Genomic DNA, 20,619 nt, shown 5'->3' with positions numbered 1-20,619 from the left:
GAATGGTGATTGGCTCATACACACACCGAATGGAAACCAGTATACTAGCTTTCGAGCTTGAGCCCTTCTTCTGTTAGAATGGCTAATTGATGTGCAGAAGGATGCGCAAGGCAAGGATGGAGTAGCAGGGTCATGCGGCAAGGAAAAGATAGAGGAGACGGGGGGGGGGGGGGGGGGGGAGAAAGAGAGAGAGAGAGAGAGAGAGAGAGAAAGAGAGAGAGAGAGCAGTAATTGCACCATAGTTGTAAATCACAGTACTAATGTGTGAATAATGTATTCATATGGTTGTCATCTCATTAATTTATTCTAACTACAAAAATGATACTCATGAAAACCTTTTATTTGCACTACAAAGATTGCTTACTGTTACAGAATGGTATCTGTAGATACGTGTTGAACTAAATGATGAATAAAATAGTTTTGGTTTAGTATGGATTTATTTTAAATTACACTTGACATGTATTTGCCCTGATTGTAAAGTCTTAGAAGTTCGTTTCAACTGCAGCATTGCTCAAAATGAATGAATGAATAAGACCTATAAGAGTTCGTTACCAAGAGTGTCGTTTATGACTGGAAGCAAACCAATGAATGATTAAATTGGACGTCTCTTATCAATTGATCAATTGTGTTTGGTATACCTTCCTCATTTGCACTAAGCTGAAGGCAATGACTAGTTGTGCCATGGATTCAAGACAATGGAAGACAGTTGTTATGGCACTGGATTTTGTTTAACAGGTATAGGTTTCAAATCTGTATCTGTCTATCAACATTTAGGTTTCCCATGGTTTGCCTTAATCACTTACAGGAAATGTGGGGGCATTTCCTTTGACAAGAACAAGGCAGATTTCCTTATCCATGCTTTTCCAGTCTGAGCTAGTGCTAAATTTCCTATGATCCTATCAACAATGCAATAAAGCCTAGCCTTCCTTCCTTTCAAAATAAAGTGTTCCGTAGCCAGTAGGATGTCTAATAGCTCTTCAAGAGACTTCTTTTTTGTCTTGTCTGTGTAATTAATGTTGAATTTATGATTTATTTGCTGCCTGCTTATGAAGACCTTTTACATTGAAGAGCCAAAGAAACTGGTACACCTGCCTAATATTGTGTAGGGCTCCCGTGAGCACACAGAAGTGCCACAACATGTCGTGTCACGGACTTGACTAATGTCTGAAGTAGTGCTGGAGGGAATTGACACCATAAATCCTGCAGGACTGCCCTTCAATCCATAGGAGTACGAGGGGGTGGAGGTCTCTTCTGCACAGCACATTGCAACACATTCCAGATGTGCTCAATAATGTTCATGTCTGGGAAGTTTGATGGCCATCAGAAGTGTTTAAACTCAAAAGAGTGATCCTGGAACCACTCTGTGAAAATTTTGGATGTGTGGGATGTTGCACTGTCGTGCTGGAACTGCCCAAGTCCATTGGAATGCACAATGGACATGAATGGATGTAGGTGATCTGAAAGGATGCTTACATATGTTTCATATGTCAGAGTATATCTGTACATGTCAGGGATCCCATATCACTCCAACCGCATGTGCCCACACCGTTACAAACCCTCCACCAGCTTGAAGAGTCCCCTGTTGACAAGCAGGGTCCATGGATTCATGAAATTGTCTCCATACCTGTACATGTCCATTCACTCGATACAATCTGAAATGAGACTCGTCAGACCAGGCTACATGTTTCCGGTCATCAGCAGTCCAATTTTATTGTTGACGAGCACAAGTGAGGTGTAAAGCTTTATGTCGTGCAGTCATAACGGGTACATGAGTGGGCCTTTGGCTCTGAAAGCCAATACTGATGATGTTTCATTAAAAGATTTGCGTGCTGACACTCGTTGATGGTCCAGCAGTAAAATCTGCAGCAATTTGTGGAAGGGTTGCAGTTCTGTCATGTTGAACAATTCTCTTCAGTTGTCATTGGTCCCATTCTTGCAGGATCTTTTTCTGGCCACAGCAATGTTAGAGATTTGATGTTTTACCAGATTCCTGATATTCATGGTACACTCATGAAATGGTCATCAGGGAAAATCCCCTCTTCATCACTACCGCAGAGATGCAGTGTCCCATAGCTCGTGCACCGACTATAGCACCACGTTCAAACTCACTTAACTCTTGACAACCTACCATTGTAGCAGCAATAGCCAATCTAACAACTGTGCCAGACATTCATTGTCTTATATAGGTGTTGCCGACCTCAGCACTGTATTATGCCTGTTTACATTTCTTTGTATTTGAATATGCATGCCTGTACCAGTGTCTATTACCAGTGAGTAACAACATATTACAGCTGTTTCCAATTTCTTCTTCTTTGGTTTTACAAGTAATCGTTCTTCTCATCCACATAATGATGTATTGAGGAGTGACAGTTAGCAAATTCTTGTCAACAATTAATACCAATAAATTTCTTTAGTTCCAGAAATAGTTCTGTAATAAAACTGGAAGCTCACCAAATATTTGAAGTGTTGAATTGTCAACAGACATATAAACAAAACTGAAAACTCTGGTAGCTTTTGTATGAATAATGGGTAATATTTAACTATGATCCAGTGATTGAGTGGGTAGGTGTATAGCACGGCTTGTAATCAAAACAGTTACAACCACTGCAGTAGGCGGCCTCGAAAGACACCTACAACCAAGCTGGTTGAGTAAGAGAGAGAGAGATAAAATAAATGTAAAATATGAAACTGTAGTGAAGGATGGACAATGCAATGTTTAGGGTGGAAGAGAGTCATGTGATGACGAAGTTTCCATAACAATATGTTGTTAAAGAAAGCTTTCATGGTTCATGCTTTTGTACTTCCAGTACCTTCCTTCAGGTGCCCTGTGTGTTATTGCTTCACTCTGTGTTTTGTACAGTTAGAATTGCATTGAGTAAAGCTATCAGTGTCATATGGAATTCATTGAGATCTGTGGTTGTGTAAAAAAAAAAGTATGAAATAATTTTTCAGTTTGTCAGTGCAAAGGGTCTCTCAAATTTTCCTTACTTACAGCCAGAGAAACAGTCAGCTTCAAATGTTAAATTTCATGTATGCTGTTCTAGCACGTTTTAAACATTGCTTCTTTGATGTACAGGTTAAACAATATTGGTGCTAAACTACAATTGTGCCTTACAGCCTTCTCAACACAACTTTCACACTTTAGATCACTTTTATTATTTCTGCATGTTTTTGTAGGTGTTGTAGATTACTTTCGTCCTCTCATGGTATTGAAAATGTTATTCCTCAGTACACTTATGAGGATTTCTGTAAGTCCACAGTTTTTTTTCTGTTCGTAAGATCAAGAAAATAGCTCTGTCTCTTTGCATATTTGGCTTTGATGTTTCTTATCCAGTACTCCTTACAAACTTTTTTGTAAACTTTTGTAGAATGTACTTGTCAGCATTGTAGGAGTGAGTGGCGCAAAACTAATTATACAGTCATTTCCACTTCGTCCACTTGTTTATTCTTTGGTAGTGCAATGACAATGCTTTTTGCAAATCTGTTGGTAGGTGTTCTGTTTTATATATTCTGAACATGAGTTCATATACCTTTCAATTTCCTATACACCACACTAATTTTGGGCATCAGAAAGACTGCAGCTGACTTGTTTGGGATAAAATAATCAGATAATTCAGTGGCCAGTCAGACTTTGCGTGCAGTATTGCATCTTCTGTGACAACAGTACTCCAAACAGCTCTGTTGTCTGCCTGTCCTTTTTTTCTTTCTTTCTTTTTTTGTCAAATACTGCCATCAGTCATATGTGAGTTTTTGCTTGTATCTTCTTCTTCATTTCTGACTTTTTTAAGCCATTTATTACTTACTGTAATTCTAATTCTAATCTTTTCTTTGGTCTGCCAATATCTTTCCTTGTCTTTTATTTTGCTTTTGGTGTGGAATATTTTTAACTTTACTGGTAGTTATTGTTAATCCATTCTCTTGATATTTTCATTATATCTTCTGCTATTTTCTTATAACTTTTCTCATACAATACTTACTTGAGAGTTTTTCTATAAAGTCCTAATTTTTTGATGTGACTTCTGAATGTTGACGGGATCTGGCTGCATACCCGGAAATTATTAGAAGTCCTAATTTTTTATTTTTTAAGTATCCATACTCTGAGAGATTTCATTTCTGCTCTTTGAGTACATATTTCTTATTCAATTTTAGTGACTCACTTCCATATAACAATGCTTAGAGGGCAACCACACTGAAAAAATTTCTTAGGCTTTCTTTTCATGTTTTTGTTTCTAGGTGCCAGTTGATTGCTGTGCATATCATGCTAAATGTGTTGATTTTACTTTATATGTCATTATTACATCCATAAGAGAAACCACAACAAAGTTAATTTAATTAGTTTGAGGAATAACATTTTATAATTAAAAACAGTTTCATTTCTGATGGGATTCTCACCTGAAAAGCCTTTGCTGTTGTCATAATATTAATATTTTCATGTTATATTTAGTACATACTTCATTAAATTTGTATAATACTCTTTGTGGATCATCCTCTTCTAAAATATAGAGCGAGTTCATTAGCATAAGGAAATTAATTCAGCAGTCATTTGATGTACAGTGCCATCTGTATGTAGCATCAACAATTGATGCAATGAATACTACAGGATATAAACTGTAACAATAGTTCACACTCTTATTTACTGATTCTGGATCTGTTGAGTTTCAATCAATATCTATCACAATTGCCATGTATTCATAATAATATTATGAGTAAGGCATATCTTCATTACTTCATTATATTGCAGTTCTTTTCTCTAAGTACATTGTCAAACCCTTTTTCAAAGTTTATAGAAGCTTAGTGTATTTGCAAGTTAAATTCTTTGTTTTTCAGTAAGATGACATAAAAGAAACATTGTGTCAGTGATGGAATGATAGTTTCTAAATCATTAAATTACAGGATGGTTATAATTAAACTTCCGCTACTCTAGCCATTGTAGATGGAGAAGTATCTACCAAATGGTCACCCAGTTTATAGGAATTATGTTCAGACTGTGCACTCCAGGATCTGTGTTGTTAGTAGTGTTAGTGTCATGACTTGCCATTAGTCGCAGGTACTGGTACAGCAACAAAGGTTTCAAACTTGGACATCAGCGTGCATTACAGTTGCAGTCAGTCTATGCAGGTCTGGACAAGGTGAGCAGGCCTTTACTTATGAAGCAGTTTTACCAAAACAGGAATATTGCTGCTGCTCTTCACAAGTATTGATGCATTAAAGGAAAATGTGAGATCCTCTTTCTGCACTGGCATTGAACGTACTTCAGGAGTTCGAATTAACTGGCAGTTTGGGAACTGCTCTTGAGAGAGTCTGATGGCTAGTTGTGCCACAAATTGTTGAAGTTACTTTACTGTTGCTGTGACTGACAATGCTGGATGCACGTGTTTACTCTTCAAGCAGCGTACAAACTTTGTCCTGGCAGCTGAACATTCCATGCTCCACATCCGAAATGAGATGTTTTGGGCAGCAGCAGACCAATCTCTAGTGTGGTTCCAGGATTTTGTGGCTGCAGATGTTTGTCACATTAAGCAACATTTATAACCTAGGACATAAACATGTACACAATTAACAAATGTTACCCACTCATGTGGAAATTAAAATGTGTTTCTGTCAATCATTATTTCTCTTCTGCATGACCTTACAAATTTTTCCATTAAGTTTCATTCTCCTACATTCATTCATATTTTGTGATGGAGGGGGAGGGGGGGGGGGACTCTCAAGTGCCACAAGTGTAATTATAACTGCCCTGTATGTGCTGCCATCATTTTCTCATTTTTGTTGTGTATTTTCATGATTTAAATTTATCGATCATAGGATGTAAATATTAGAACAAACATATAAAAAGGAAGACCAGAAAATGAAGAACCTATAGATTATTAAATTTTTGTTTCAACCTGTTCCACAAGCAGTTAATATACATTTCAATCCTGTGAATAATGTTTATGTTAATAATTATCAGACACTCTCACCACGAAGTGCACGTAAACAACGTAAGTCGAGACCAGCTCCTCCGCCACCACTGCCATCATCTTTGCCACCAAATGTGACACCAGGAGCTGAATGGGAAAAGACTGAGAAAGAAGCAGCTAATCGAAACCGGCAGAGTCAAACCAGTGTAACACTAGGTAATAATATTTTACATTATTTTCATAATTATGTTTGTAATTATGTGGAGCTAGAAAATCTAGTATAGTCATTATAGGTACTGCATCATAACAGCAAATTTCATCTCAAAAGTGAATACAGTGTAAGTTGTAATATTACATAAGAAGTAGTCAGGTGGTAAATATTTTTATAAAATTAAGGCATAAACCTTTTTGTCACAGGATTATATCAGTTTGATAGTGAAAGAACAATATTCTCTTTCTGAATTCAGATTCAACATCTCTTACTGACCAGTCACCATCAGCACCAAACAAAAGTACTTTTGGGCAGTGGAAGAGAAAGAAAGGTCCTGCACCTCCAAGACCAGTGCCACAGAGGAGACAGGTAAAGTATACATAAGTCTGCATAACATATCTTAATTTTCTGATAGTTGATCACAAAGCTAGTAATGATAATTTAATATATAAAAATAACTATAAAATATATGTAAAAGTATAGTATTTCTATTTATAAAGTCTACTATAGCCAGACCAGGTGCATACCAAGAGGGACACCAATACAATTTGGAACAACATTACAATGTTCACAGCTCTTCTTCGATTTTTTTTTGTTTTTTTTTTTATTTTTCACATCCCCAGTAAGCAATATTCTTCCATCTATTTACACTCATAGTCATCACAGCACTTTGCCGTCTTCATTATCAGACTTGGGTGAAGTTTAACTAAGTTATAATTTTTTTTAATTTTGAATGCTACAGTGCTCCTGCTGATCCTGCACTTCTGTGCTGTCAAACCACCTTCTGTAAATGGTGCACTGGTTTAGCTACTAAACTTACTGTCAGGAGGAGTGAGGCTGAAATCTGAATGAGACTATCTAGATTTAGTTTTTATGTGATGTCTTGAAATCAATAAAGGCAAAAGCTTGCCAGTGGCCATCATAGTCCTCAATCATAACATGAATCTGGTTTAATTACCTCAACATTGACAAGGTGTTAAATCTTATTTTTCCTTCCTTCATTTTGGTGTTGCACATACAGTAGAACCCCTCTAATCCGTCTCCTTTGGAACCGGGACTATGGTCGGAATGAGAAAAAGGTCGGATTATCCGAAAAATCTAATATTTATCGCAGAAAATATAAAAAGACATTTAGTACAAAAAATAAAATGATTTAATAACTAAAAGATGTCTATAGTAATATAAAAAGATGTTTTTTACACAGTGTTAAACAGTATATTAACTAAAAAACGTCTACACACACTATAATATGTATTGGTTTTAAAAGGAAAAACGACACACAAATTACAGCCAGCACAGTACTGTACATAATAACATATAAACGGTGTATACTGTAAACTAAAAAATGTTTATAGCACTGTATTTCAAAAAAAGTAATTTTTTACAAAGAAACAAACTGCTGTATGTATAAACTAAGAAATGATTATACTGTATGTGTTGTTTTTACAGTAAAAGCGAAAACAAATTACTTGGAAAAAAAGTTAGGGATACATTTTTGACGAGTTTTCCAAGGATCAATCCAGCCTTCACAGGCAGCAAATTTACTTTCGGCTTCAAGTTTTTTGTGCGAAACTATCGCTTTTTCTTTGAGAATTGGCCCGGATATTAGAGTTCCTTTCCTTCTTTCTTGACAAAACCATATCCACATATAGGACTCTTTCCGATTCTTCCTCCAATCCTTAAATGTCGTAACACTTTCATTCAGTTTCTTTGCAATTTTTTGGAGCGAATCTCCTTCGTTCAGTCTTTGTAGCACCGCTAATTTATCATTTACTGGAAGAGGTACGTGCTTACATGCGAATCCAGACATGTTCAAAAACAGACAACTGTACACACAGTGAATCTACAATAACAAGTGCGGTAGGGAACACAGAATAAAGCAAACAACGAAGTTTAATCCCAACAAAGGATAAACCTGCACAATAATGTACAGTATAACAATATGCACAGCGATAGACACCGCAACAATGGCCCGACAGGCGTCCAGTTAGTGACAAGTTGGCAAGGGGCTCGCGAGCCTCAGCATAGTCGGACCAACCGGAGTGATGGACCATCCAAGGTCGGATTAGAGGGGTTCTACTGTATAGCAGTTTCACTTATTTCCTCATTTTTCTTCAAATCTCAGTATTTAATCAGCGTTTTGTATAATTTGTTCCACAATCTGGTGTTTTAGTGACTACAACTTGGTACTGTCATTTGTTAATAATTAATAATTTATCAGTGTCCCCTCTTTGATTTATGATTCATTTCACATAAATTATTCATGTTGCTTAAATGTATTATGCATTCATCCTTCTTTTGATCTGACCATGGTTATATTACCTGCCTTGCTTCCTCAGTTTCTTATCTTTTTAGGACATAACTCTCTTGCCCCAAGAGTGCATAACTCTCATTTATTGACAGTTCTTAACCATATCTTACTTTTCCTTTCTTTTTTCTTCTTCTTCTTCTTCTTCTTCTTTTTTTTCCCCACATCTTTATGGACTAATCCTGTCTCCCATTTCACATAATTTTCTGTCCCACAATAAATTCTGGTTCTGGACTATATCTCATGCTTGTGTAAAACATTATTTAACTTACTGCCATGTCAGTTCTGCGTAAAACCTCAAACTCTTCAGGATTACCACTATTGTGTCTGTTAGGATCAGCTGATTGTTGTGGCAGCCCGCTGATGAACAGGATGGTGGTAATGTGTAGTGCTTGAGACATTACCCAGAAATGATGGGAGAGAAGCTCGAGAATGTTTGATGCAAGTGTGTTATCAAAAAACTTTGTTCTCAATCATGTGATGTTTGACAGTGATAGCAGCAACTTGCAATATGTTAGAAGTAAAACCACTTTACTCATAAAGTGGTGTTTTTGTATTTTCCAAACAATAACATTTCATAACAAGATTTTCTTTTTCCTTGTGTTATGTGTTATATTGTTTGTTGTTCTCCTAGATAAAATCCATGCCTATGCTGGAAGTCAAGCGTGAACTGGAGGACATTGAAGTGAAACAACAAGAGCTTGAAAGACAAGGAGTGAAACTGGAAAAGACCATCAGAGACAAGTTTGAAATGACAGCAACTGAAGAAGGTAGTGCATTTTAATATTAACCTATCATTCAATTATACATTTATTTGTATTTGCTTGACAAATGCTTGGTTGTATCTTCTCATATCATTTTGATTTGCAGAGGCCAGCATGACACCTGATGTTGAAGACTTAGTCCTGCAGTTATTTGAGTTAGTAAACGAGAAAAATGAACTGTTCAGAAGGCAGGCGGAATTGATGTACCTGTAAGTATGACAGCAGAAGAAGTCATGTGTTAATTTGAAAATAGTATGGTATTAATTTCCACTTGTTTAAACAATTATGAGACAAAAGTCTAGCAAGAATAAACATTAAAAAGTAAAATCAAATTTCTGAATGCAAAAGCCAGTAGGTATAGAGATTCAGCAGTAATATTTTACAAGTGGCTTAGAGTTGGATGTAGGTACAGGTAGTTAGATTTGGGTGTATACAATTATACAGTATAATGGCTGTGGCGTGTTCAACTTTCATTGTGTGGAAAAAGGCACAAACTTTGTTCATTTTGTAGTGCTTAGCTCATTACTCAGCTTTGGTGCTATGCACAGCCTTTTGTGCCTGACTTTAAATTGTGAGTGAATGACAGCCACACAGTGATTGCAAGGCTTCTTTTCCTTGTTATCATACCACATCATGTTACTTCTCTCTGGATCTGGGTAGCTGTTTGTTGTATATCAAGGGATATGGCTGAAGGATGGTCAAGTGCAGACACCAATATTGTAGTTTGCAACTGCTTCAAAATCAGTAGTGCTCTTGTGAGAGGATACCACTAGCCTCAAGGGACAATCATATTTACAAAAGGGATCCAAGTAATGTGTGAATTGAATAAGCAAATTTAAATTCCTGTTTCTGTGCTACATAAAAGCTTTTGTTTTGTAAACAACCAAAAGCTGTCAGTAACAGGCAGTTATCTAATTTAAAAATTGCAAGGAATGACTGCCGAGACAGAAATTTTCCATGTTACTGGGTACAGACAGAAAGGTAGCAAACCTAGCTTCAACTGATTTTGTGTGTGTGTGTGTGTGTGTGTGTGTGTGTGTGTGTGTGTGTGTCCAAAGTACAATCTAACTTCTGCACCATTTCAGTGCAGTAATGTGTTCATTGTAAATAAGTATTGTAGTTGTTCTGTTATATGTTTATTACCTTATAAATAAAAAAGGTTTTTTTAAGTACAGTGCATTCATGCGATCTTAGTAAATGAATGTTATGAAATGATCATTTCATATAGTGTTCACTAAAAAATGGGGGAGAGAGAGACACACAGAGAGAGAGAGAGAGAGAGAGAGAGAGAGAGAGAGAGAGAGAGTGACTATCTTTCCATCTGCTGGGACCTGTGGAAGGTACATACTGGACAATAAGTGCACTCTTATTTTCCTAAAAATGCAGACAATTATATGGTTTGAAGAAAGTTTAATTATGTTCCACATATAAAAATTTCTCATTCAGCTGGCTTGTAGATCACATATTTGATGTGTAAAGGTAACCATTAAGAATCTGATGTAAAGCACACTAGACACATGCAGTGGCCCTTTCAAGGCACCATTAACATTTTTATACTTGTGTGGAAGAACATTGAGTGTATCAGTGTGAGTAACAGAGAATGCTACTGATCTACAGGATCTGATTTAGCTAGCAAGGAAACAAGATCTAAGTCAATGTTTTTTTTTTTTTGTTTTTAAAACAAAGATTAAGAGGCTACTAGCAAATGTAGAGCAGGAATCTTGGAAGTTACTGATTTTCATAACGAAATTTAATTGTGTATACCAGCAGTATAAATTATCTCTGTTACAGATCTCAGTTGTCCATTATCAAATCATGCTACAATATTTCTCATAATGCTAAGTTTTTCAGCTTTACAAAATAGCTGTACACACAATTATAGTCCTTAGCATTGTATTGTACATTGTTTTAGACGCAGACAACAACGTTTGGAAGAGGAACATGCAGACTTGGAATATCAGATACGCTGCTTGTTAGAGAGGCCAGAACATACAAAGACAGACTCAGACAAGGCACGTGAGGAAGAGCTGATTCAACGCCTTGTGGAAGTAGTAGAAAGACGAAATGAAATTGTTGAATGTCTTGAAATGGATCGTATACGTGAAGCAGAAGAGGACCAGAGTATTCACACACAGCTCGGCATCTTTGCAGGTAAACCTGTCAAATCAACTATCATCACATTATTTCACAGAAGCTCACATACAGTAAGTAGTCTGATGTTTCACTTGTTGCATGACATGGGTACATTTCTGACAGTATCATCATTACTAGTACTTTTATTGTGATATAGCCTCTGTAGTGTGTTATCCAGTGTGGGTATATGTTCGATCTAGGTTACAGAAAATGGGTTTCCACAAACATTAAACTTATAGAGACAAGCAAGCACTGTGGAAAGATGATGTCTCACATTGGATTGGTCCATCAACACTAAATCTCATTCAGTTTTGCTTTCAAAGTAATTTTCTTTCTACAGGAAAACACACCCGCCCTATACAAGACTTGAGTACTGATAAGTTTTCAATGACTCTTTCTCCCCCTATTCTTCTTTTTCTTCTTCTTCTTCTTCTTCTTCTTCTTCTTCTTCTGCTGCTGCTGCTTCACTTTAACACTCATCCTTTTTGCCAGCCAAATTATCAAGCTCTAACTTTGGCATTGTCAACTGTGGACCCACAAATAAAATATTGGAGAATATTATTAAAAATTTGAATGACTTGGTTTTGTTTCATTTTTCAACACAGGTAGAAGGAAATCTGCATCAGTGCCCACCTATTGTTGCTTGATTTGCATAAATATGAAATAGGAAGTAGAAGGCAAAGGAAATTCTCATAAAAAATTTTCATAGCATGTGGTACAGGAGAATTATCTCTCAACAGAACTGTATACCTATGAAAGTTTCTCACAGAGCAACCCTTTGTTGGCAGTTCTTCTTTGATTTCATTTTTTTCCAGATAAAGTACATTCATAACTGATTCTTTATTTGTAACTTATTAAACTATTTAGATACAATGGAAGAAGTAAAGGTAACAGCTCACTGTGTAAATGAGGTGTTGAATCATTGACAGGCCCATAAACAAAATTAAGAATATTCCTAAGCTTCCACACAAATCTTTCTTCAGGGCTAGCAGAAAAAAGAAAACACACACACACACACACACACACACACACACACACACACACACACACACACACAAAGTATGTGCAGAGGGTTGGGGGGGGGGGGAGAGAGAGGGAGAGAGAGGGAGAGAGAGAGAGAGAGAGAGAGAGAGAGAGAGAGAGAGCACTATGTTGTCCCAAGTACACTTGTACTGGCCTGCAACTTGACAGGGCTGAGAGGTTGTATCGGGTGCAGTGGAGAAGTTGAGAAAGGAGGCAGGGAATTGGGGAATTGGAGGGAAGGAGGAGAAAGGAGCAGCTGACATCTGGCTGGAAGGGAGAGGTAGCAAGTGCACAAAATAGGAATGAGGCACCAGTGACCACATTGTGGTGCAGGCATGAGGAATTGCATGTGGCCCACAATGCTGTGGATAGGGGAATGGAATGGGGGGATATAATGACAAAGAGGGAGACTGAGGAAAGGGTGATGTGAATATAGAATCAGTGAAGTGCAGGTCACAGATATAGGAATGGGCAGGTGTAAGACAATGGCTTGTGGAGATTGCAGGCACGAGATTCCAGGAACAAAGGATATAGTGTAAGGACAAATCACACCTACATAATTTGGAGAACTGCATCTCTGAGGGACTGATCTAGATGGCAGAGGCCATGTGGCAGCCATTGAAGTTGATCATGGATAGTAAGTACTGTTGTTGGCCACAGTTTGGTAATGACCATTCATTGTGTTTGAAAAGTTGCTTGCTGGTCATACCCATACAAAAAACCGTATGGAAGTTACACCAGAGGTTGTGTGTGATGTGACTGCTTTCACAGGTGGCCTGACCTGTGATAGGATGGGATATGCCTATGTTGGCACTGGAAGCAGATGTGCTGGATGGTTGTATGAGACAGGTCTTGTGCCTGTAGCTTCCACAGTAATATGCTCTACTGTATTTTACAGACTATAAGGTGCATCTTAATTTTTAAGCAATTTTTGTAAAAAAAGAAAAAACACATTTTTACCATTTTTATTATTAGGTTGCAAAGCCGGACAAAAACTTCTTTGTTTATGAAACTGAACTGACCTCTCTAAAATAATTGTAATCTTAACTTTCTTCTTCTTCTTCTTCTTCCTTCTCCTCCTCCTCCTCCTCCTCCTCCTCCTCAACGACATCGTAGTCATAGTCATATATAATGTGGTCTCCACTGCCATTGAGAGCATTAGTTACACTGCACTTCTTGAAAGATTTAACAACAATGTATTTCCCCACTCTAGACCTTAAACATTTTACCCACTGACACACTTGTTTGATTGTAGGTCATTTTAAAGTTCTATTGAGCATGTATTCATGTTGGGTTTCATCCATTGTCCATTTGTTGCATTCCTCTCTCATACATATTTTAAATGATTTATTTATCGAGACATCAAGAGGTTGCAATTGTGGAGTAAGTCCTCCCAGAATAACAGCAAGCTCTGTATTTCCCAGAATTTTTCAAATGACTACTAGACTGATCTAACACAAGAAGAGCACTCTTCTGCTATAGAACACCTTTCCTTCTCTCTCACACTCTGGTAATCCATAATTTCATAGTAGCCTCTTCCATCCAACCCTTGTCATACACTTGATCGACAACAACTGGCATTGTTTTGCATTTGAAGATGATCATTGAATTAAGTTTAGTACCATCAGACAAGGGCGATGCACTTGAGGGCAATATTATGGAAATGGAAGAGGATGTAGATGAAGATGAAATGGGGGATACAATACTGCATAAAGAGTTTGACAGAGCACTGAAAGACCTGAGTCAAAACAAGGTTTCGGGAGTGGACAACATTCCATTAGAACTACTAGACAGGCGAAATACCCTCAGACTTCAAGAAGAATATAATAATTCCAATCCCAAACAAAGTAGGTGTTGACAGATGTGAAAATTACCGAACTATCAGTTTAATAAGTCACAGCTGCAAAATATTAATGTAAATTCTTTACAGACGAATGGAAAAACTGATAGAAGCAGAAGCTGACCTCGGGGAAGATCAGTTTGGATTCCGTAGAAATGTTGGAACACGTGAGGCAATACTGACCCTACGACATATCTTAGAAGAAAGATTAAGGAAAGGCAAACCTACGTTTCTAGCATTTGTAGGCTTAGAGAAAGCTTTTGACAATGTTGACTGGAATACTCTCTTTCAATTTCTGAAGGTGGCAGGGGTAAAAAACAGCGAGCGAAAGGCTATTTACAATTTGTACAGAAACCAGATGGCAGTTATAAGAGTCGAGGGGCATGATACGGAAGCAGTGATTGGGAAGGGAGTGAGACAGGGTTGTAGTCTCTCCCCGATGCTATTCAATCTGTATATTGAGCAAGCAGTAAAGGAAGCAAAAGAAAAGTTTGGAGTAGGTATTAAAATCCATGGAGAAGAAATAAAAACTCAGAGGTTTGCCCATGACATTGTAATTCTATCAGAGACAGCAAAGGACTTGGAAGAGCAGTTGAACAGAATGGACAGTGTCTTGAAAGGAGGGTATAAGATGAACATCAACAAAAGCAAAACGAGGATAATGGAATGTAGTCGGATTAAGTCGGGTGATGCTGATGGAATTAGATTAGGAAATGAGACACTTAAAGCAGTAAAGGAGTTTTGCTATTTGGGTAGCAAAATAACTGATGATGGTCGAAGTAGAGAGGATATAAAATATAGACTGGCAATGGCAAGGAAAGCGTTCCTGAAGAAGAAAAATTTGTTAACATCGAGTATAGACTTAAATGTCAGGAAGTCGTTTCTGAAAGTATTTGCATGGAGTGTAGCCATGTATGGAAGTGAAACGTGGATGATAAATAGTTTAGACAAGAAGAGAATAGAAGCTTTCGAAATGTGGTGCTACAGAAGAATGCTAAAGATTAGATGGGTAGATCACATAACTAATGGGGAGATATTGAATAGAATTGGGGAGAAGAGGAGCTTGTGGCACAGCTTGACTAGATGAAGGGATCGGTTGGTAGGATATGTTCTGAGACATCGAGGGATCACCAATTTAGTGGAGGGTAAAAATCATAGAGGGAGACCAAGAGACGAATACACTAAGCTGAAGAAGCTTGCACAGGATAGAGTAGCATGGAGAGCTGCATCAAATCAGTCTTAGGACAGAAGACTACAACACAACACACCATCAGCATGTCATGAAAGAACATATTATAGTGAATTTTTTCATGTTTACTTGCTTTTATAGTTAGTTTTAACACCTTTCATAAGAGAACTATTGTTACTCAGCACATCAAATGTCAGAGAAGTTTCATCCATATTCACTGTTCAGCTTGTTTCCACATTAGTTTTCTAATGATGTTGATTAATGAAGTGATGGAAAGATAATATTTTCGCTTCATACTCTTGTGGAAATTTCTGATATATTTTGGATGTGGTTTGCATGCAAAGTCCATGTTGCTTTATAAAACTGTAGCACCAACCAACTCTATCCTCAAAGTCTGTGAAGTTTCAGTATAGTGCTAGCTTACAAGCATGCATTTGAATCATTTTTGTATTAATTCCAATGTCATTTTGACAGTGTCCTTGAATCCTTTTCAGCTTGCCATATTTTAGTTTTGACCTTTTTGCAGTCAGTACTCTGCACATTTAATCTTCCTCATTTTTTCCAGTTCTTCTTTAATAGCCCACCAGTTGCGAATGGTTTTTTTTTCTGTTGATGAAGGTCCAAAATGCCACTCAGCTGCTCTGTTTCCATTTCCTTTTGCATATGCTATTACTTTCAGTTTATAGCCCACATAAAATGAATATTTTTTTTCCATTGCAAAACTAGCTACTAACAAAAATATTGTACTTCGACCAATAACACAAATCGCTTTCAATTCAGGTTCACTGGCACCAAAGACTGCAATGATGCATCATAGGCTAGACAGTGTTCTGTGTTTGTGATAGCAGGATGGGAGGAAGATACAAGGCCTGTCTAAAAAGTATCTGACCTATAACAAAAAAGAAACTCGGGTACCTGACAGGGTTGGGATCCTAATCCCCTTCAAAGTAGGCCCCTTGTGCTTGCGCACACTTAGCCCACTGATCCTTCCACTGCTGGAAACACCCCTGGTGGTCCTCTTTTGGAATGGTGTTCAGCTCCGTCGTCGTGTTCTGCACTATCTCTTCTCTGCTCTCAAAACAGGTTCCTTTCAGTGGTGTCTTCAATTTTGGAAACAACCAGAAGTCACAAGGAGCCATGTCTGGAGAGTAGGGAGGTCGGCAAATGGCTGTAATTCCATGTTTGGCCAAGAAATTTTAGATCAAGTGGGATGAATGTGTGGGGCCGTTGTTGTACTGCAGTTGCAGTTTTTCCCCGTCCACATTTCTGGTCTTTTTCCCTGAACTGCATCACGGAGTTGCCGGAGAACTTCTTTATAGTACTCTTTTGTCATTGTTAGCCCTTCCAGTGCATATTCGTGATGCACAATTCCATGGACATCAAAAGAAAACTGTCAACATCACTTTGATTTTGCTTTGCACCTGCCATACGTTCTTCGGCCTTGGAGACTCGGGGTGCTTCCATTGCAACCACTGCCTTTTTGTTTCTAGGTCGTACCCATAACCCCATGACTATCTCCAGTTGTCACGGTGTTCAGAAACTCAGGATCTGTGTTGGTAGTGTCCAGAAGGTCCTGTGCAGCATCAAAACAGAAATCTTTTTGCTCTGGCGATGACAACTTGGGCACGAATTTTGCGGCCACTCAGTTCATGTTCAAATTATCATGCAAAATTGCATGTGCAGAATCTTTGCTCACTCCAACGTCTTGGGCAATCTCCTGCAGGCTCAAACAATGACGTGCCATCACCAAATTTTGCACCCTCTCAACAACAGCTGCACTAAAAGCAATTTGGGGCCTGCCAGAACGCTGGTCACTCTCCGCTGATGTGCGGCCATTTTTGAATTGGTTGAACCACTCCTTAATTTGTGTTACACCCATCGCATCTTCTCCAAACACCTGCTGAATCTTACGAACTGTTTCGCTTCGAGAATCACCAAGCTTTTGACAAAATTTGATGCAGTATCTTTGCTCAACATGCTCGATCATCTTAAGAAAATCGGTAACCTGATGAATACATTGTGTAGCACCTCACTCTGAGCGGATTTTTAAAGAGCCACGGTATTTTGACCATGCAAAGGTAGTGTAATCATTAGTCTCTTAATTAGGCAGGGACGAAATTCACATTTGTGCATAAAGGTCTCTTCCTTTATTGTGTACAGTGGCACAATGCTATCGTCTCTATTTTGTGCAGGAAAATCAAAGTTCGGATACTTTTTAGACAGACCTTGTAGTTTTAGCAAGCTTGTTAATGCCCACAATTTATGTTCATAGCAACTGTGCATTGGTGCTGCCAGTTGAATCCATTGTTGCCAGATAGAGATAGGTTTCCTGTAGCATCAAAGAATATATGGCCATTTTTAAGACTGGTGGAAATTTTAAATGAAACAGTGGACATTTTTCATTAATTTTGAGTATAAAATTGAAGAAAGTGCTTCTTATAGTCCATAAAATGTGGTATGTGGCATGAGGTTTGGTATTAAATATGATGGAAGGACAGACTGCATTACTTCATAGATTGAATAGGTGATGCAATACGACCGCGGAAAGGGTGGGAACAGTTGTGGGTAGAATGTCCCTCATTTTTGGGGATGATGACTAGCCATTCTTAATTTAATCTATGGAAAATTTTTAGTAATGTTATCTGCATGAACACTAGAATCACAAAAACTCTGTAATCTTATATGTGCTTGTTGATATTCTCGTAAGTAATAAATAATGGAGAAGTGATTGGTCAGCCCCTTCACGCCCAGTTCCACATCACACCTTAATGAGACACTGCATATTTTGTGTTCTGAACCTTTTGCAGACAATATTAAAGTGTAATGTAATTAACTGCCAGCTACTTTAAGAGCAGCTGACATTTTGAAGTAATTGCATTTCTTCAGGTGAATATTTGTTGTTTAAAATTACTAGTATCTTTACTTGAACAGAAGATATGTATGTGGACACTAAAATTTATTACAAAAAACAAGAAATGACACTAAGACGACACTTTGCTAACTTACTGTAAAGTTGAGACTTTTATTGTCGTGGCATATCTGTATCATCACTATTTATTGGTGGATTAAACCACTGTAACTTGCGAAACTTGCAGTTTTGTTGCTCATCTTATGTTTCATGTCCTGTCTTTCCATTTGTGTATCAAATTACTCCAAATACTGTAATATTTTTTCCAGCCAAGAACAAGGCTGCAAATGAGAAAAAAGTCAACAGTAATGTAAAGGCAGAAACAAAAGTAATAAAAAAGGACAAGAAACTTAAAAAACTTAAAGAAAAGGCTCTTCATAAGAAAGCCACAAAAGCTCCTATTGATGCTGATAAGGATATTGATGAGGCAGAAGTGCTGTCTGAAAACACTAAGGAGAAAAAGACAAAGAAGAAATGGTTTATTTAATAAATTACTATGTTTAAAAAGAAAGATTCCAATTTTTTCTTCAGTTTGGTGCTTTTACTGGAGGGGTGTATATTTATTTTTCAGATGTCACATTAGATTATATAATTACATTATTTTCAATAAAAGTGTACTATATTATTATTATTTTTTTGTACTGAATTTTCAGATGATTGTACATAGAAATACTGCTGATTACTGTGATATTGAATGGTAGAAACAAGCTGAAGTTATGAGAAATAATTCTTGTATAATATTTTTGCAGTTAAATGTTGTGCACTGTTTATAGATTATTTAAAGCTGTATTCAGATTTCTTTGAGAAATGCGCATTTACCAAACATGTACTTATTGAGCTCTGCTTTGCTCAGCAGGAAAAAAAAATAATTCTTCACATTTCTCATTTTTATTTGAAATTCATTTACTTTGTCATGTATGACAATATTGTCGCCAAAACTGTCTGTTGGTGCCAAATCTTTTTATTGACTGTAAAACTACAAAAATAGCTGCATTTTGAATTATGGTTTTCCCCAGTCCCCTTTTCCATGTTACACCACTAGTGCCTTGATGTGAAAGCAGTTCCTTTTGCTAATTACAGTACCAATATGTTTCTGAAAGGTGCCTTGTTAATGACATGATGATCAATTTATCTTAAGAGGAAAAACATTACATTCTGTTTCCATGTAGCAGAAATGTAATGGGTCGCTGTTGCTTTTCACCTGATTGTTGCACAAATAAGGTTTGTCCTAAAAATTGTTGACACAAGTTATCCTCAGAATACACAGTGAATTTATGGTAGCAGAGTGCAGTTCTACAATATTCTTTGCTCAGTAACTGTTGGAAATTGAAATTTGCTGCATTCAAGCTTATTATTATTATAAACTTATAAAAGTTATTTGATCCAAAATTGTGATTTATGACCAGACTCTCCTTTTAGAAATGAAGGACCTGTGTGTTGTGAAGTAATTGAGAGTAACATTTTGTTCTTATAATACTAACCATCAGCAAAAATTCAAGCTATATAAATGAAGAGTGTTTACTGTAGATATTAAAATTACATTTATGTGTGGTACTTGTTCTATTAAAACTATTCTTGGACTTCCTGTTTTATTGTGCAGATGGAGAAAACCAGTATCTGTTGCATTGGTTGCTTAAGAGCTAGCTGTAATATGATATGGAGTACAAACTTTTGCACAGTCTTCTGAAAGCACTAAATCATTTTATTTAGTATATTTCACTGCAACATGAAGAATCTCACTAATGATTATGAAATTTTGATTTGCACAATTTCCATTCCATTGGCTGTGTACTGATGCTAGGATATAAAAGTTTTTGTATTTTATGGAATAATGTACATATCTTGATCTCTGAAGTTGCTTTGAAAAACAGTTTGTCAAATTACCAAACATTACGTGAAAGATTAGCTATATTTTTGTGCAGAATATATGGAACAAATCAGCTACAGCTAAAATAAATTATTTTTTTCTGAGGAGTCTTTATTATTATTATTATTATTATTATTATTATTATTATTTCTCCTATAATACCTCTGTGTTCTCACTTCAATGTCATTGAAAATGTTGTTTCAACTACATGATAAGGTAGGGCCAGTATTCTAATCTTAATGCAACTCTTAACCAGTTGGAGTTTTACTGACTTTTCCAACACATTTGAGTACGTACTTCACTTAAGAACTATTTTGAAATAATATATTCAGGCCTCGAAATTCCAGAGGTGTCATTCTACATTGAATAACCATTTTTATCTGATTTAGAACAATATTTTTACTGTCAAAATGAATAATTGTGGACACTGCAGCAGAATATCAGTAATGGAAACCAGTGTGCTGAATTCACGTTAT

General features: G+C 37.0%; 1 protein-coding gene across 3 annotated transcripts in view; it reads left to right on the top strand.

The window, feature by feature from the left end:
* LOC126350846 (MICAL-like protein 1) overlaps nucleotides 1–20,247 on the top strand; it is a 78,647-nt gene extending 58,400 nt beyond the window's left edge. For all 3 annotated transcript variants that reach the window (XM_050002552.1, XM_050002553.1, XM_050002554.1), the window contains 6 exons: nucleotides 5,951–6,116; nucleotides 6,368–6,480; nucleotides 9,054–9,189; nucleotides 9,290–9,392; nucleotides 11,096–11,334; nucleotides 18,546–20,247. In XM_050002552.1, the coding sequence (XP_049858509.1) occupies nucleotides 5,951–6,116; nucleotides 6,368–6,480; nucleotides 9,054–9,189; nucleotides 9,290–9,392; nucleotides 11,096–11,334; nucleotides 18,546–18,763 (975 nt within the window). In that variant the 3' untranslated portion in view covers nucleotides 18,764–20,247. The remainder of the gene's footprint in view (nucleotides 1–5,950; nucleotides 6,117–6,367; nucleotides 6,481–9,053; nucleotides 9,190–9,289; nucleotides 9,393–11,095; nucleotides 11,335–18,545) is intronic.
* The last annotated feature ends 372 nt before the right edge of the window (nucleotides 20,248–20,619 follow it).

The sequence above is a fragment of the Schistocerca gregaria genome, chromosome 1 (assembly GCF_023897955.1).
Source record: "Schistocerca gregaria isolate iqSchGreg1 chromosome 1, iqSchGreg1.2, whole genome shotgun sequence".
NCBI lineage: Eukaryota > Metazoa > Arthropoda > Insecta > Orthoptera > Acrididae > Schistocerca > Schistocerca gregaria.
This window is presented reverse-complemented; position numbering and strand designations above follow the sequence as displayed.